Source organism: Argiope bruennichi, chromosome 6, assembly GCF_947563725.1.
Source record: "Argiope bruennichi chromosome 6, qqArgBrue1.1, whole genome shotgun sequence".
Lineage (NCBI taxonomy): Eukaryota > Metazoa > Arthropoda > Arachnida > Araneae > Araneidae > Argiope > Argiope bruennichi.
The window spans coordinates 97,323,554-97,339,088 of record NC_079156.1 but is presented as its reverse complement, the minus strand read 5'-3'; the positions used below and the strand labels follow the sequence as shown (position 1 = coordinate 97,339,088).

Here is a 15,535-nt window from a genome sequence, read left to right as displayed (position 1 = left end):
TGAAGGCTAAATTTTTATAAACTAATTTATTATCATTTCTAATCAACAAAAAGGCAAAAGTACTTCCGATAAAATGCTTATGGCGATAATTATACAAGAAATTCAATAGCATCCGTGATAGCCAAAAAGTAAACCAACAGGTCTTTCACAAAATTCCTTAATATTCAAAAAACGCAACACAAACTTTAGCCATCTGTGGTTTGAATTTAAAAGTTCATTTGTCTGTGACGTCAGATAGAAAACAAGAGTAAATTATCCATCAACAACAAAACCTTTTTCCTACGGCAATGCCATGGCATTCAAGTAACGGTAAACTCATCTGTCGAAGGGTGCGGTTGTTAATCGCATTTTTACAAACTTGTTTGAAGATGCGTGCGGGAAATTTATCGATACCGGTGTTTTGTCCTTGAATTCTCTAATATATAAAGTGGTAGTTTCCAAACATCTCAATTAAACTCAGTTACTTGAGCTAACAATCTTCAATTACAATGATTGCAAAGGTAAGTTGATTATCTTTTTTCGTAAATAGTTATTTATATATTTTTATTAATTCTTTGTCTGTCTATTCTCTTTATGTTATTAAATGAGACATTCAATTTTGCGAATGTGTTATTGTGTTTTTTCAATTAAAATTCACGTGCATATCTGGACTATTTGTTTTTCACTAGTATTTATTTTTTATCAAATAATAATTATGCTTGTTTAAGTTTTAGTTTTTTAGTATTTTTTTGTTTAAAAATATAATAAATTAATGATATGGAATTCAAGAAAATAAATTGTAAAGTGATTGAAGTGCTTTGAATTTTTTTCATTAATTATAGCTTATATATTTTTTAAAAGTCTAATGCAAAATGTGTCGTAAATTTTTTATATTTTATTAAAATTAATGTCTCAGAATTTGCAAGAAATGTAAAATTAGGATGATAATATTTAATAATTCCAATAATATTCGATTAGCATATTTTTGTTTAAAAATATAATTCTGATATCGGATTTCATGAGAATAAATTGTAAAGTGATTTGAATTTCTTTTATTAATTACAGCTTATTTTTTTTAAATCGAATGCAAAATATGCAATATTTTCTTAAAAGGAGAGTCGCAGCATTTGCCATAAATATAAAATTTGAATAAAAATACTTTGATAGTTCAATTAATATACAAATAGCGTACCTATGCACTTGGAATCAAAGATGTAGAAAATGTAAAATAGATGACAATCAGTAACATAATAATTAATTATTGTCATATTACTATACTAATGATTGATAATTTGAACAATATTTAGCTATCGTAAATAGACCGGTGTTCTTTAATTTAAAAGAAGATTCAAAAACTATTTTGCTCATGAAATTTAACAAATATAAAAATTAATTATTGGTACGAACTTGAGCATTTGATAATCCTTTTTGATCTATCTGAGTGATTTCCATTAATTGTACATAAATTTCTGTAAAATATTTGTTTCATAGAAATATATATCAGCGATTTTCAATTTTTCCTCTGGTATTTCCTTATTCACATTACTTCAATTACATTCGGAAATACCCGAAATCAACTTTACAGTGGCATCAAGTGTTGAAATAAACGTTCAAAATGCATATTTTAAATACTTCACACTTGACAAATGCTTTTAAAAGATGAATTATTTTCTTCCTTGTAATGAAAAATTATGAAAAAAATCTATGATTAATTATTTTAATTTTATTCTATTTTTTTCTTAAAGTAAAGTACTAAAAATCAAATTCCGTATTTTCAGATTATATATATATATATTAGTATTATATACAATATTATACTATATATAAAAAAACTTTTAAAAAATAAACTCTTTAATAAGCAAATTATAAACTGATATAGCATACTGATGGATTTTCTTTCCTCACAACCTCAAATCGTCAATTTATTAATTAGTAAATAAACAATGGAAAGTATAAATTTAGAAATCATCAATATGGAATACACATAAAGAAACATTTTTTACACTGAATCTTAATTACGTCACATTTTTACTATCGTTATATTCTAGATTTAGTCTAATTTTTTATTAACTTTTCGTGAAATAACAGAATAAAATATAAAATTTTTAGCATGGATTCATTTAGTAATATCATTTCAAATAAATATGAAATATAACAGTCGGCTGAAAGATTTATTTAAAACCATTAAAAAGTTTTATTCAGATTAAAAATGTTAGTCTCAAGGTTTCTTTGGTTTCGTATTGTATACTGGCAAACATTATCAATATGAGACTATTTTTTTCATGTAAATGTTGAATAAAAAATTGATATTTTCTTTCCAGATCACCATCCTCTTCGTCGCTTTTGCAGCAGTCAACGCCAGTGTTCTATTGGGACATGGTGCTCTGCTTAACACTGGAATCAGTTCCAGATCTCAAACTCAAGATGTAAGTGCACTACTTTTGAACATTTTAATTTAAATATAATGTTCAAAAAAATCTTAATTCATGGGAGTGTCGTGCAATTTATAATAAAACGTCATTTATAAATTTAGGCTTTTGGAAACTATGCTTTCGGCTATGACATCAAAGACGGACTCGGTGCCACCAACTCCCGATCAGAAGTAGGCGATGCCCACGGAAACAGAAAAGGATCCTACACCCTCGCTGACATCGACGGACGAGCCCGACGAGTCGACTACGTTGCTGACGGACACGGATTCCGAGCCGTTGTCAAGACCAACGAACCAGGAACCGCCGCCAGCTCCCCAGCAGCCGCCCTCGTCGCCAGTCCCTACGCCGGACCCGTCGCCCCAGTCGTCAACCACGTAGCCCCAGCCGCTACCGTTGTTGGACATGCTGCTTCCTATGCTGCTCCCTTGGCTGTTGCCGCCCCAGCTCTTGCAGGCACTGTTGCTTATGGTGGTGTTCTCGGACATGGAGCTGCCATCGCCGCCCCTGTAGCTTATGGTGGAGTGATCGGACACGGTGCTGCTCTTGGAGCTCCTCTTGGATTTGGATATGATCTTGGATACGGCAAAGCCCTCATCCATTAAAAAATGCTCGTTTGTAAATGCTTGTCTTTCACAAATTTTTCAATCATGCTGAAATAATGCCTGCCACATGCCATCTTTGTTGTTATCTTCATATGGAGGAACCGAAATGTATATTTTCCAAAAAATATTTACACAAGAATGAAAGAATCTTTCCTCCTATTTCATTCAAATTATATTGAAATGTTTAATTTATTCGAGTTTATTTAGATACCTCTTTATGTAATTTATTTTGAATAAATATATTTAAACGTTATTTGTCGTCTTTTGAAAATTGTTTGTTATTAAATGTCTACCAATTTAGATTTTTGAAGTGCAATTTCCGCAAGTATTTACTCCGATTAATGATTGTAACTATCTCTATTACTTTTTACATTTTTTTTCTTCTTATAATATATCACTAAGCTTTCTACATAAATATATGAATCTGCATAATGGTTCCATATAAATATACATAATTCTACATTATGTAGTAGATATTTACGTATAATTATATATATATATATATATATATATATACTACATAAAATTTTCTGTCTTGAAAAATCATTGGCAATGTAATTTATTTTAAGCGTAGCAATATTTTTGAGAAAAATTAATAAAGATCATTTGAATGTGGGCCAGTAATTTAACAAGATATTAGTGCAAATCATTCAAATATTCATAAAAGATGCCTCAAGTTTACACACAAATATCCATTTGCTTTAAAATAGCAATAATGCATTTAATAGAATCTTATAACGAAATGCAAAAAAATCTTCCAATTTTTTTCTCTAATATATGGAAGTTTTAATATTGTCAATTTACTTGAATATATTTTCGACTTTCCTTTTCCTTATTGCCTTTTATAAGTACTTTTTTATCATACATATCTTTATTTGAAATCATAATTAAGTATTAAAAATGGTATGCTAGAAAGGTTTGGAAGCAAATGGTTTTTTTTTCAAAAATTACTCAGTTTTTCTGAATTTATTATTTATTCTTAATTTTCCTCCCTTTATCAGAATGAAAACTAAAGCTTTCAAACATATGAAAGGATGCCTAAACTGGATTTTAAGGAAGGTTAAAATACAGAGTTCGAATTCATATAGCTTATTTTTAAAACTTTTTTAAATTTGGTTGTAAAGAAAATTAAATATAAAAAACAATTTCTAAAACAAGCACAGGCTTTCCTCAGTGTATTAAAAAAATTTGGAAATTAGAATTTTATCAAGAATCTGGAGATCAAACCAAAAACTAGAAAAAAAAATGTTATTGTAGATATTACAGTTAGGAAGCTAAACGGATAAGAAGGAAAATTAATAATGCATGCATTAAAAATTAACATTTATGTTTCGCATTATGAATTATAAATTAAATGCATTAAAAACTAGCACATTACGAATATGATTAAAATCATTATTTCAGTTCTATATTTCTATTAACAACCCTCTCTTTTACAGATTTGGAGTTTTGATTGAAACATTCGGATTTTTTACTTCTCTCTCTTTTTCAGCAAACAAATTTAATAAAATGTATGTCTATAATTTTCTAGGTATTAGTCTATAATATATTTCATTATCAGTCGGCAGTCTTTCACAATAAATATAGAAACATGATACAGCATAGAACAATATTATCATATAATTCTTAGTCTGTTGGAATAAATTACCCTGTTTTAAAGCGTCAAATGAATTTTTATTTTATAACTCATCAAAATATATAAAGAATATAATATTTTGCCTTTACATATTTTTCCTTATAAAATCTTGAATCAGATAAGAAACGGAATAATGGAAGTAAAATTTTTCTTATATTGTTATGCTGAAATGTAGCTAAAATTACTATAAAATATTCAATTAGAGCTCTGCAAGGTGTTAGAATTCAATTAGTTAAAATAAACTGAATGTTTAAATAAAGTTAACTATTTAAAATGTATTTAAAGGTTTAAAAAAATTTTCAATTCATAATTTATTTTAAAAATAATTTCTTAAAATACTTTAATATTTAAAATTTTGTTTTATATGAAGTAAATTAATTTTTACGTTCCTTTTTCTTGAATTCACAGTATTTTATATGGTGTAACAAATCTGCATGGGGTTTAAAAAAATTATTTTATACTTTTTATTGCATTTTTATTAACTCACTTTCTTGTCTGTCTGTCCAGTCCAAATTTTGCAATCGCTTTTAAACAACTTTTACGATGAGATAGAATTTTGATAGTTTAAACATAGCGTAGAATTGGATGACAATGCAATTATAACTCGCTTTGTTGTTACTTTGGTACAAATTTTGTCATCTAGTGTCCCTCATCGGGAAAATTATTTTATACATTTTATTGCATTTTAAAAGCATGATATATTAAAAAACTATTTTAAATCGTTTTGATTCATTCTAGGCATACAACATAAACAAGTACAAAACATAACCGTTTACATTTCCAGAAAATTACTCATAAAGATTTTAGTTTGAGAATCACTTGCTGGCGCAATTTCAATTTACTAGACACAACTGCGGCTGCATATACTGTTCTTAGTCTATATAATTCTATTGTCTCTATAATTCAAAAAAATGTCCCAATTATATAAAAATTAGAAAACAACATCATAATCATGCCGCAATTACTCATAACATTAGTTGAGTCGAAAACATAAAACGATTTAAAATTAAACTAATCAATAGAAATTCGAAATTATTTTCTTCTTTTCGTTAAAATTTATGTATCAATCAACAAAATTCAATCTAAATTTATTTAATGGAAATATTACATCCAGCCTTTTTTTTAAATTTTTAGGAAAACTATCAAAACAATTTTTGTTGTTTGTTTGTTTTCTTATGGCACTTGCCACTGACAAGCCCGCTGTTACGAAGACAGCGATTTAAGCCTGAGGGGAACGTCTCTTATTTTTTATAGCAGCGCCAACTAGGGCCAAGAGTACGACTTTGCTACTCACGCATCACTCATTCGCTTGCACAACCCCTTTTTACAGGAGGGCACATTCACACATCTCACAGATAGAACACCAGAAGAACAACCATGCCCAAACCGGGACTCGAACCCGGGACGCCCAGATCACGGGGAAGACGCGCTACCCCTATGCCAGGACGCCGGCAAAACCATTTTTAAATTGTCGATTGACTATTTTTGATAAAATCATACAATTTTTAATAAAATTGATAATTATAAGTATTGAAATTACCATAAGTGACATTTCTAGGTCATAAGCAGAATAAATTAATATAGTAAATATCTCACCAGAAAGTCATAAAATTTGAGTGAATCTAAAAGTCGTCTAAAAATCATAGGCTCTAAAGTGAATCTAAAAGTCGACTAAAAATCATAGGCTCTAAAGTGAATCTAAAAGTCGACTAAAAATCATAGGCTCTAAAGTGAATCTAAAAGTCGACTAAAAATCATAGGCTCTAAAGTGAATCTAAAAGTCGTCTAAAAATCATAGGCTCTAAAGTGAATCTAAAAGTCGACTAAAAATCATAGGCTCTAAAGTGAATCTAAAAGTCGACTAAAAATCATAGGCTCTAAAGTGAATCTAAAAGTCGACTAAAAATCATAGGCTCTAAAGTGAATCTAAAAGTCGACTAAAAATCATAGGCTCTAAAGTGAATCTAAAAGTCGACTAAAAATCATAGGCTCTAAAGTGAATGTCGTCTTAAAGCTCATATGTCTACTAATAGAAACATTTATTAAGCAATGGCATAGAAAATTATTATTCATCTACAAAATATATCTATAAAAATGCCAAACTTCGAATAAATTACAACTAGAATCTCCCAAAGAGTAGTCGCTTATAAAGCTTCACCGTTCTTAATCGGCGATTTAGTGGAAATTAGATTCAATTGGTTAAATAATTCATGTGTGCATATGAAATGCTACTTTTGTGTCTTTTCAAGTTATTGGAAAGAAAAAAAATATCAAGAAACAAGAAATGGATTCAAACGTTTTTATTAAAATTCATTTCATCTTAGTTCATTTTCGGTTTTTATAATGTGGTTATGTGATATTTTGTAGAAGACATAATTTGTACTAAAAGTGCATGCGCAATTTTCGAGATGGTGTGGCAGAGGAATACGTGCTGCCAAACACAATAATAGGAAAGTTAAAATTTCATTTTTATCTCTAAGTAATTGAATCCGATGAGACCTATATTTATAAAAGGAAGTGTTTGTATGTGAGTATATGCAATGTTCAAAACATTATTCTTAAAAATTAGAAGTGAAGTGAGGTGTAATCTTTTAGGTATTTTATACGATTTGAATTCTACCTAGTCGCCTTCAGCGATCAGCTGTTACCTCAATATCTGTTATATATTTAAATTGACTGGTAAAACCAAAGAAGTCCCTCCTATCCTTAACCGCTGTACCTATTTCCCTAATTCTATTCAAATTGAAGTTAATGAGAGCTAGATACGTCAATAATAACTATATGCCATCTTTTTCCTTAACCTCAATAACTGAAAACTTTTCGCCATTTTTTATTGCCAGTCGGCATCATCACTGTGCAAACATAACTAACTAATCAGAATATTCTATCATTGTTTATTATTTAAAATAATATTTTCTTTTGTTTTGTAAGATGTATTTCAATAGCATTAGTGAATATAATATTAATATGATACCTCAATTTTATTGTCAAAATAATATACCAATTTTATTTATTGACCAAATTGAATTTTATATTATCTTATTGACATATATACACAGAGATATATAAAAATACAAATATTTTAATTAGTTTAAGCTAATAGAGGGGTTTTTTTCTAATAAGCAAGTATACAATCTGGAAGAAGACACAGAATGTTGTTCGTTTGGTAGATTTGGTCGGCATTTTTGAAATCTTCAATTTTGATGATAAAATCAACATCATCTTTGTTATACTTTTCAAGTTTGTAATTTAACGTATTCACAAGCAAATAACCAAAATGTCAACCAGTTGATACATTTTGTTCAATATTTGATAAAGATTTGCAATGTAAGCCAAAGATCATATAGTACCAAATTTGTGAAGGCTGTCATATTCACTAGCAAATAAAAAGAAAAATTAATTTTATGAATCACAAAGAAGTTTATAAAATGTAGATTCTTCAATGTCTCGAAGTCATTTTTTTTTAACAATTTTAATGATTTATCTTTTTGGAATTCAAATAACGAAAAAATGAAAGAATCTTCCTGGTGGGACTTTGGGGTTATAAAAAAAACAATGCTTGAAGCCAAATTTCAATTTGGTGATCTTCATAATTATTGTTTTAACCCTTTCGGTCCCCCCCAGGACATATATGTCCCGATGATATTTTTAAATCATACAAAGGGGGTAGTTTGTTGAAGTGCATGTCCCAATGGTTTTCTACGATTAATTCATATATTAGTGATATTTTTCCCGTATCCACTGTATTTTATATGGTCACTTCAGCCCCAATGGAACACGTGTCCCATTTAAAAATATCACTGAGACACATATGCCCCACCTCCGAAATTGCCTCTAAATTTAATTTTTTTTTATTTTTATTTTAAAAGAATATATGTATTTATACTTTATTTGGCCCATTAAAGCCTTAATTTATTTTAATTTTGGTAAAGAAAAAAATTGGTATTGAAAGGGTTAAAAGCGATTTCGCCTTATTGGATCTAAGATCTTCATTATTTTTTAAAATTATAAACAGCCGAACACAAAATAGCAATAATTTTTTTAAACCAAATTAGTATCCACAAAAATTCATTACTTCATAAAGTTCTGACGTTAACTATATTTAATTTAAATATGCAATAGCTGCACCTAAATGAGATCATTTCTGAATTTAAAAATTCAGGAATATTAACGGATTAATATAACTCTATTGGGTATAATCATAATTTTACCAATTACAGTTTTATATATTTTATAACTTTAAGGAAAAAGGGAAAAATATCTATTTTAGGGCTATCTATAATTTATTTAAAAAAAACAATTTAAAATTCTTAACTGTTGCTTGATGACAATTATTTTCCAAAAGTATATTTATATATCATTCACACTTAATTTTTTTAAAATTGCAGAATGATATTGCACGCTAGTTTGAAATTAATCAATTCTAGACTAATTTCGACGTGAGTTTGTGTGTTTTATTCAAGACATTCATCCCAGTAGGAAAAATCGTTATTTATCGTTTTTCTCTTGTTTTAAAAAATTTTAAAATGCTCAGTTACCCTACAATGTCACTTTGATAAATTTTAGACAAACCAGTTCAGAATTTCAATGCTGCCTTTAACACTCACATACAGTTCTTTTTTCAACAATTTTGAGTTCATAATTTTATCACATTGAACAACGCTTTATAACTATAGAAAAGAAAAACAGATGTCCGTTTAAACCAATCCAGACCATTCTAATCTAAACAAGGGAATGTGAACTTCATTTGATATTTTTTCGTAAGTGCGACAAGAAATTCTGTAAACTTCAATAATGAAAGCTAGTTTAAAACAAAATATCGGTTAATTATCTGCCTCAAATCTGATAACATTAAACTAAGTAATGATCATATTAAGGGAATATTTTTGTGGGCTTTTGAATACGACGAATCGGGATCGAGGGGATTTTAATAATATAAAGCGAATGATAAGATTAGCGATAGATAAGATAAAAGGCTTTCATTGCATTGCATAATCTGATTCAAAACAATTTTAATTCAATTTTAATACATATCAAATTCCATTTCAAGGAAATAACACACCCAAACTATACAATTTTGACCTTTCAAAAGAAATAAAACAGCTTTTAATAAAGAATAAATAACCAACGCATTCCATCAAAGGTCAAATTACCGATTTGATAAGAACGTGGCTAGTATTACGCATTTTCTTCTTTGAACAAAAAGGCATCTTTCTTTTTTGTGTGTGTGTGTGTGTGTATTAAATATTTATTTATTTATAAACAAAATCAATATTTACAAACCGTCTTTTATTGATAGTTAGAGCTAATTAGAGGAAATAATAACCATCGATGAATGAGAGGGAAACAGTAACTCACCTTATCCCAGAGTGGAGTTGTCAGTTCAATTTCAACTAGACTCGCGGATTTAAATGCTTCGAGCCATGGTTACCGGTACTAATGCCCTTGCCATTTCTAGTATATAAAGTGGACGCATTCGTTTGGATATCACAACTTAACTCGTATACAAGAGTTCAACTTCAATCAAAATGTTCATTAAGGTAAATATTTTACAATCGTTTAGATCGTTGCTTTAACTACCATTTTAAGTCCTATTTACCTTCATATTTTATTACTTATGATATAATAAACTTTCTTAGCTTTTAGAACACTTATTTTCAGAAGATTATATGAAACCTTGTTATCATGTCTCTCTCATCGTAAGAAGTATTTTTCATGCATTTTTTTTAACAATTATGTAAATATTTTTTTAAACTGCCTTTGAGTAGAATTAAGATGCAGATTTATTTCAATTCTAGTGCAAACATAGCCAGAATATTCAAATATATTTCTCATCTACAAGTATCTTAACATAAATTTAAACACAGGATAATCTTGATATTCAATTCTTTTTATCAGAAATTTTTTGAAAACTATTAAAAATGCTTAACTTAAACATGTTAGGATATTTGAATTTAAACAAATATTACTATCAATAAAAATTTAAGGATTTCTACTATCGTTACTATCAATAAGATTTTAAGGATTTAAAGGGTTTAAGAAATTTGATCCTGTTAAAATATAAGAATTTCTTCTATAAATCGATTTTAATTTAGAAAATTCAAAGCCAGAACGAAAAGAAAATGTTCTAATTTTTGACTTATTTTCCTTAATTAAATACGTCCGTCACATATGTATATTTAATAATCGAAACTGAATAATTTTAAAGGTTTTTAATTAATATGAAGAGTTTACTTATAGGCAAAGTATTCAATCAATAAAGGAAATAAAGTGTATCTTACTCTTGAATCGCTAACTATATAGGGTATATATTGCTCTTGGTAAAATTAAAGGACGTTTTTGTCATTATAGATAATTTCACTTTATTTATTAAGATTATTATTTGCTTCTTTCTAAATTATATAACGTATAATAAACTATTTTAATATTATAAATATACCCTTAGAGTCCCTTTCAAAATTGCAAAATTCAAAATTAAAATTGTTCAATAAATTTTATATCATTGAAATCATTATCGCACATTTATTTGCTAATTCGAATTTTATGTTGAATTATTTTTTACTACGTCATCTACAAATTACCTCTGTTCAACCAAGCTAAAATATCTTTAAAAAGTAGGTTCATAAAGCAATAGAGGTTTAAGGCCAATTTCTTTCCCCTTCTTATTGAATTTTTGGAATAATTATCTAAAAATGAGTCTCGCTTATGCATCGATGTAAAGTGCAATTCTTTGAAAATTTCTTTTTTCTTCAGGTCGCCATCCTCTTCGCTGCTCTTGCAGCAGTCAAAGCCAGCGTTCTCCTCGGACATGCGGCTCTGGTAAACACCGGAGTCAGTGCTAGATCTCAAACCCAAGATGTAAGTAAATTTCTAATATTTATTATTATTGAATAAAATTTCCTACAAAATTCTGCGGTATATGATTGATATGCAATTCGTACTAAAACTGAACTTATCAATTCAGGCATACGGCAACTACGCTTTCAGCTATGACATCAAGGACGGACTCGGTGCCACCAACTCCCGATCTGAAGTAGGCGATGCCCACGGAAACAAGAAGGGATCCTACACCCTCGCTGACATTGACGGAAGGGCCCGACGAGTCGACTACGTCGCTGATGGACACGGATTCCGAGCCGTTGTTAAGACCAACGAACCTGGAACCGCCGCCAGTGCTCCAGCTGCCGCCCTCATCGCCAGCCCCTACGCCGGACCTGTCGCCCCAGTTGTCAACCACGTAGCCCCTGCTGCTGTCTTTGTTGGAGATGCTGCCTCCTACGCTGCTCCATTAGCTGTTGCCGCCCTAGCTGTCGCTGCTCCTGTTGCTTATGGTGGCGTTCTCGGACATGGAGCTGCCGTCGCCGCCCCTGTAGCTTATGGTGGAGTGATTGGACACGGTGCCTCTCTTGGTCTTGGCGCTCCTCTTGGATTCGGATATGGTCTGGGATATGGTAAAGCTCTCATCCATTAAGCTTGTTACTTGAATGAAAAGGTAAATATATTTATCGATATTAAGTTATAACATGTTTCGTTTGGCATTAATGAATATTTGACTACTCTTCTTTAATATCTAATGAAATATTATTTTGTAAAAATCCTGAGTTTTATTTTTGTTCTTTATATCATCTATATTCATGTTTTGATATTTATTGGCTTTCAGTAAGATTATCTAAACTATTTTTAAATTTCGTAACAAGCATTATTTCTGTAAAACTTAATTTAATCATTTCATTTGTGCTAATTTGTTATAAAAATTAATAGGCATCAGATATATATATCTGTATGTTACTGTTTTGACAAAATACTCCTTAAAAGAGTAGGAAATTGTTTTATATTTTACTTTGCACGTACTATTTTTTTTAAAATCAGAATTTAATCACCATATTAGTTAAAAGTGTATTATGAAGAACATAATAGAAAAAATATTAACTTGTTTTGCAAAGAATATAATTTCTTTCTTTCTTTTCATCTAGAAAATACAGATATCTTCCAAATACTATGATTTCTCTTCATTGCCCAAGATTTGAAGCCAAAAATCGTAATTTTCTTTTTGTATTGAAACGAGGATATTTACTGTAATAGCACATTATAAACTTATTTATTTGACATAGAAATATAAATAAATACACTTGAAAAAATATATTTCTTTTGAGTTTTTCCATTTACACTAAACACTTTTTACTTTAACTGTCTTGTTTCACATTTTGAAGATTAAAATTTTATTATAGATTTTTTTCTCACTTCTTATGTATTTAAATTCAAAAATTTTAATTTGTATAATTATTTATTTTTATTGGTAATATAATATTTTATAATTTTAGAGCTCTTAATTATCAATTAGCATTTCAGTTTAGCTAAATATATTTTTCATGCTTGACACTTACTGGAAAGTAATCTCAGATATTCGAGTTTTAGATTCTTAATTTTTTTTATAATAATGAATTGTAAAATTTATTACAGGTTTAAAAATAGAAAAAAAAATTAAAATAAGTCATTAAGCACAGTTTTATTATTGTTCAAAACAAGAAGGGAATAACATATTTTTTTTCTGAAATAAATAATCAAATTCATACAAAAAATAAACTCTTAGATATTTATATATTATATGTGCAATGTCATTATTTTTATCCTTAGTAATATTATCATTATCCAATCCTTAGATTGCTTGTATCATCATTGCAAGATTTTGTTTTGATATCCAAATCTTTGATAAAATATTTTAACTTTGAAAATGAGAATATTTTTTTTTAAAAAAGAAATCAATTTCCAAATGCATTCTTGTAGAATAATAGCCCTATTAATTTCCAAAAATCTTTACAATTCTGAGGAAATATCTACTAATAATAAAGACGAATGTGCTCATGTGTATCAATATGTATGATGGCACTCTACGACCAAAAACGTTTGATCAACAGCTACCAAATTTGGCATATATATACTTTAAACAATGGGAATGCGTACCTTAGAGTTATGCTTTGAATTTTTAATTAATTCAAAATTAAGCTGAACTTTGAGGTTTTCCTTCGACAACTTCCGAAACTAATATTGCAAAAAATTAATTTTGCACTCTTTCAAAATTTAACAAATTGTCTTTTTAACGGCATCAATTAAACAATCATACAAATTTTTACTGAATTTTAAATTTTTAAAAAATATAATTTTGACTTTTTTCCAAATATAGAATATATTTATCCCCTGAAATTCAAATCTTTTTCATTGTTTCATTAAATATTTAATTGAATTATTTTCGTCCATTGTTGGAAGTAAAAGAAAAAGGTTTCTTTTTAATATATGTGCAGCTTAATAGACAAAAAAAAAAAGAATTAAATCACAATATCATGAAATTTAAGAGATAGATGAGCCGGATGTTTATGTCTTAATAGTGCCATGGTGTTACGAGTTTGTAATTTTACAAAGTTTCAGACACATAATAAACATCAATAAAACAATAAAAATAACACGGAATCTGTGCAGTTTACAAAACTAAAAAGTGAAGTCACTTTATCTTCAAATTTAGAAGATAGATGAGCCGGATATTTATGTTTTCGATAGTTCTATGATGTTACCAGATTGTCGCTTTTAGAAAGTTTCAGGCACACAATAAACATAAATAAAAAAAAAAAAATAAGAATAGCACGGCATCTGTGCAGTTTACAAGACAAAAAAGTGAAGTCACATTATCTTGAGATTTAGAAGATAGATGAATCAGATATTTATGTTTTCGATAGTCTATGATGTTACGAGATTGTCACTTTTAGAAAGTTTTAGGCACACAATGAACATAAATAAGACAATAAGGATAACACGGCATCTGTGCAGTTTACAAGACAAAAAAGTGGTCACATTATCTTGAGATTTAGAAGATAGATGAGTCAGATATTTATGTTTTTGATAGTCTATGATGTTACGAGATTGTCGCTTTTAGAAAGTTTTAGGCACACAATGAACATAAATTAGACAATAAGGATAACACGGCATCTGTGCAGTTTACAAGACAAAAAAGTGAAGTCACATTATCTTGAGATTTAGAAGATAGAGGAATCAGATATTTATGTTTTCGATAGTCTATGATGTTACGAGATTGTCGCTTTTAGAAAGTTTTAGGCGCACAATGAACATAAATAAGACAATAAGGATAACACGGCATCTGTGCAGTTTACAAGACAAAAAAGTGAAGTCACATTATCTTGAGATTTAGAAGATAGATGAATCAGATATTTATGTTTTCGATAGTCTATGATGTTACGAGATTGTCGCTTTTAGAAAGTTTTAGGCACACAATGAACATAAATAAGACAATAAGGATAACACGGCATCTGTGCAGTTTATAAGACAAAAAAGTGAAACATTATCTTGAGATTTAGAAGATAGATGAGTCAGATATTTATGTTTTTGATAGTCTATGATGTTACGAGATTGTCGCTTTTAGAAAGTTTTAGGCACACAATGAACATAAATAAGACAATAAGGATAACACGGCATCTGTGCAGTTTACAAGACAAAAAAGTGAAGTCACATTATCTTGAGATTTAGAAGATAAATGAGTCAGATATTTATGTTTTCGATAGTCTATGATGTTATTAGATTGTCGCTTTTAGAAAGTTTCAGTCACACAATAAATAAGACAATAAGGATTACACGACATCTGTTTAGTTAACAAGACAAAAAAAGTGAAGTCACAATATCACGAAATTTATAAAGATAAGCCGGAAGTTTATGCTTTCAACAGCACTATGTTGTTACGAGATTGTCGCTTTTAAAAAAGTTCTAGGCACACAATAAACATGAAAAAGACAATAAGGACCACGCTGCTTTGAAATCGGACGATTTGAAAAAATCACGGACATCATGTTATATATAAATGAATTGAACCGTTTATTTTGAAA

At 28.8% G+C, this 15,535-nt stretch overlaps 2 protein-coding genes across 2 annotated transcripts; both read left to right on the top strand.

The window, feature by feature from the left end:
* Window positions 1-433: 433 nt before the first annotated feature.
* Window positions 434-3,106, top strand: LOC129973039 (adult-specific rigid cuticular protein 15.7-like). Its single transcript, XM_056087396.1, has 3 exons — window positions 434-500; window positions 2,301-2,405; window positions 2,513-3,106. The coding sequence occupies exons 1-3, from the start codon at window positions 489-491 to the stop codon at window positions 3,011-3,013; spliced, it is 618 nt and encodes a 205-aa protein (XP_055943371.1). The 5' UTR covers window positions 434-488; the 3' UTR covers window positions 3,014-3,106.
* Window positions 3,107-10,177: 7,071 nt separating this feature from the next.
* On the top strand, window positions 10,178-12,120 carry LOC129971843 (adult-specific rigid cuticular protein 15.7-like). Its single transcript, XM_056085818.1, has 3 exons — window positions 10,178-10,189; window positions 11,403-11,507; window positions 11,614-12,120. The coding sequence occupies exons 1-3, from the start codon at window positions 10,178-10,180 to the stop codon at window positions 12,118-12,120; spliced, it is 624 nt and encodes a 207-aa protein (XP_055941793.1).
* Window positions 12,121-15,535: the final 3,415 nt, after the last annotated feature.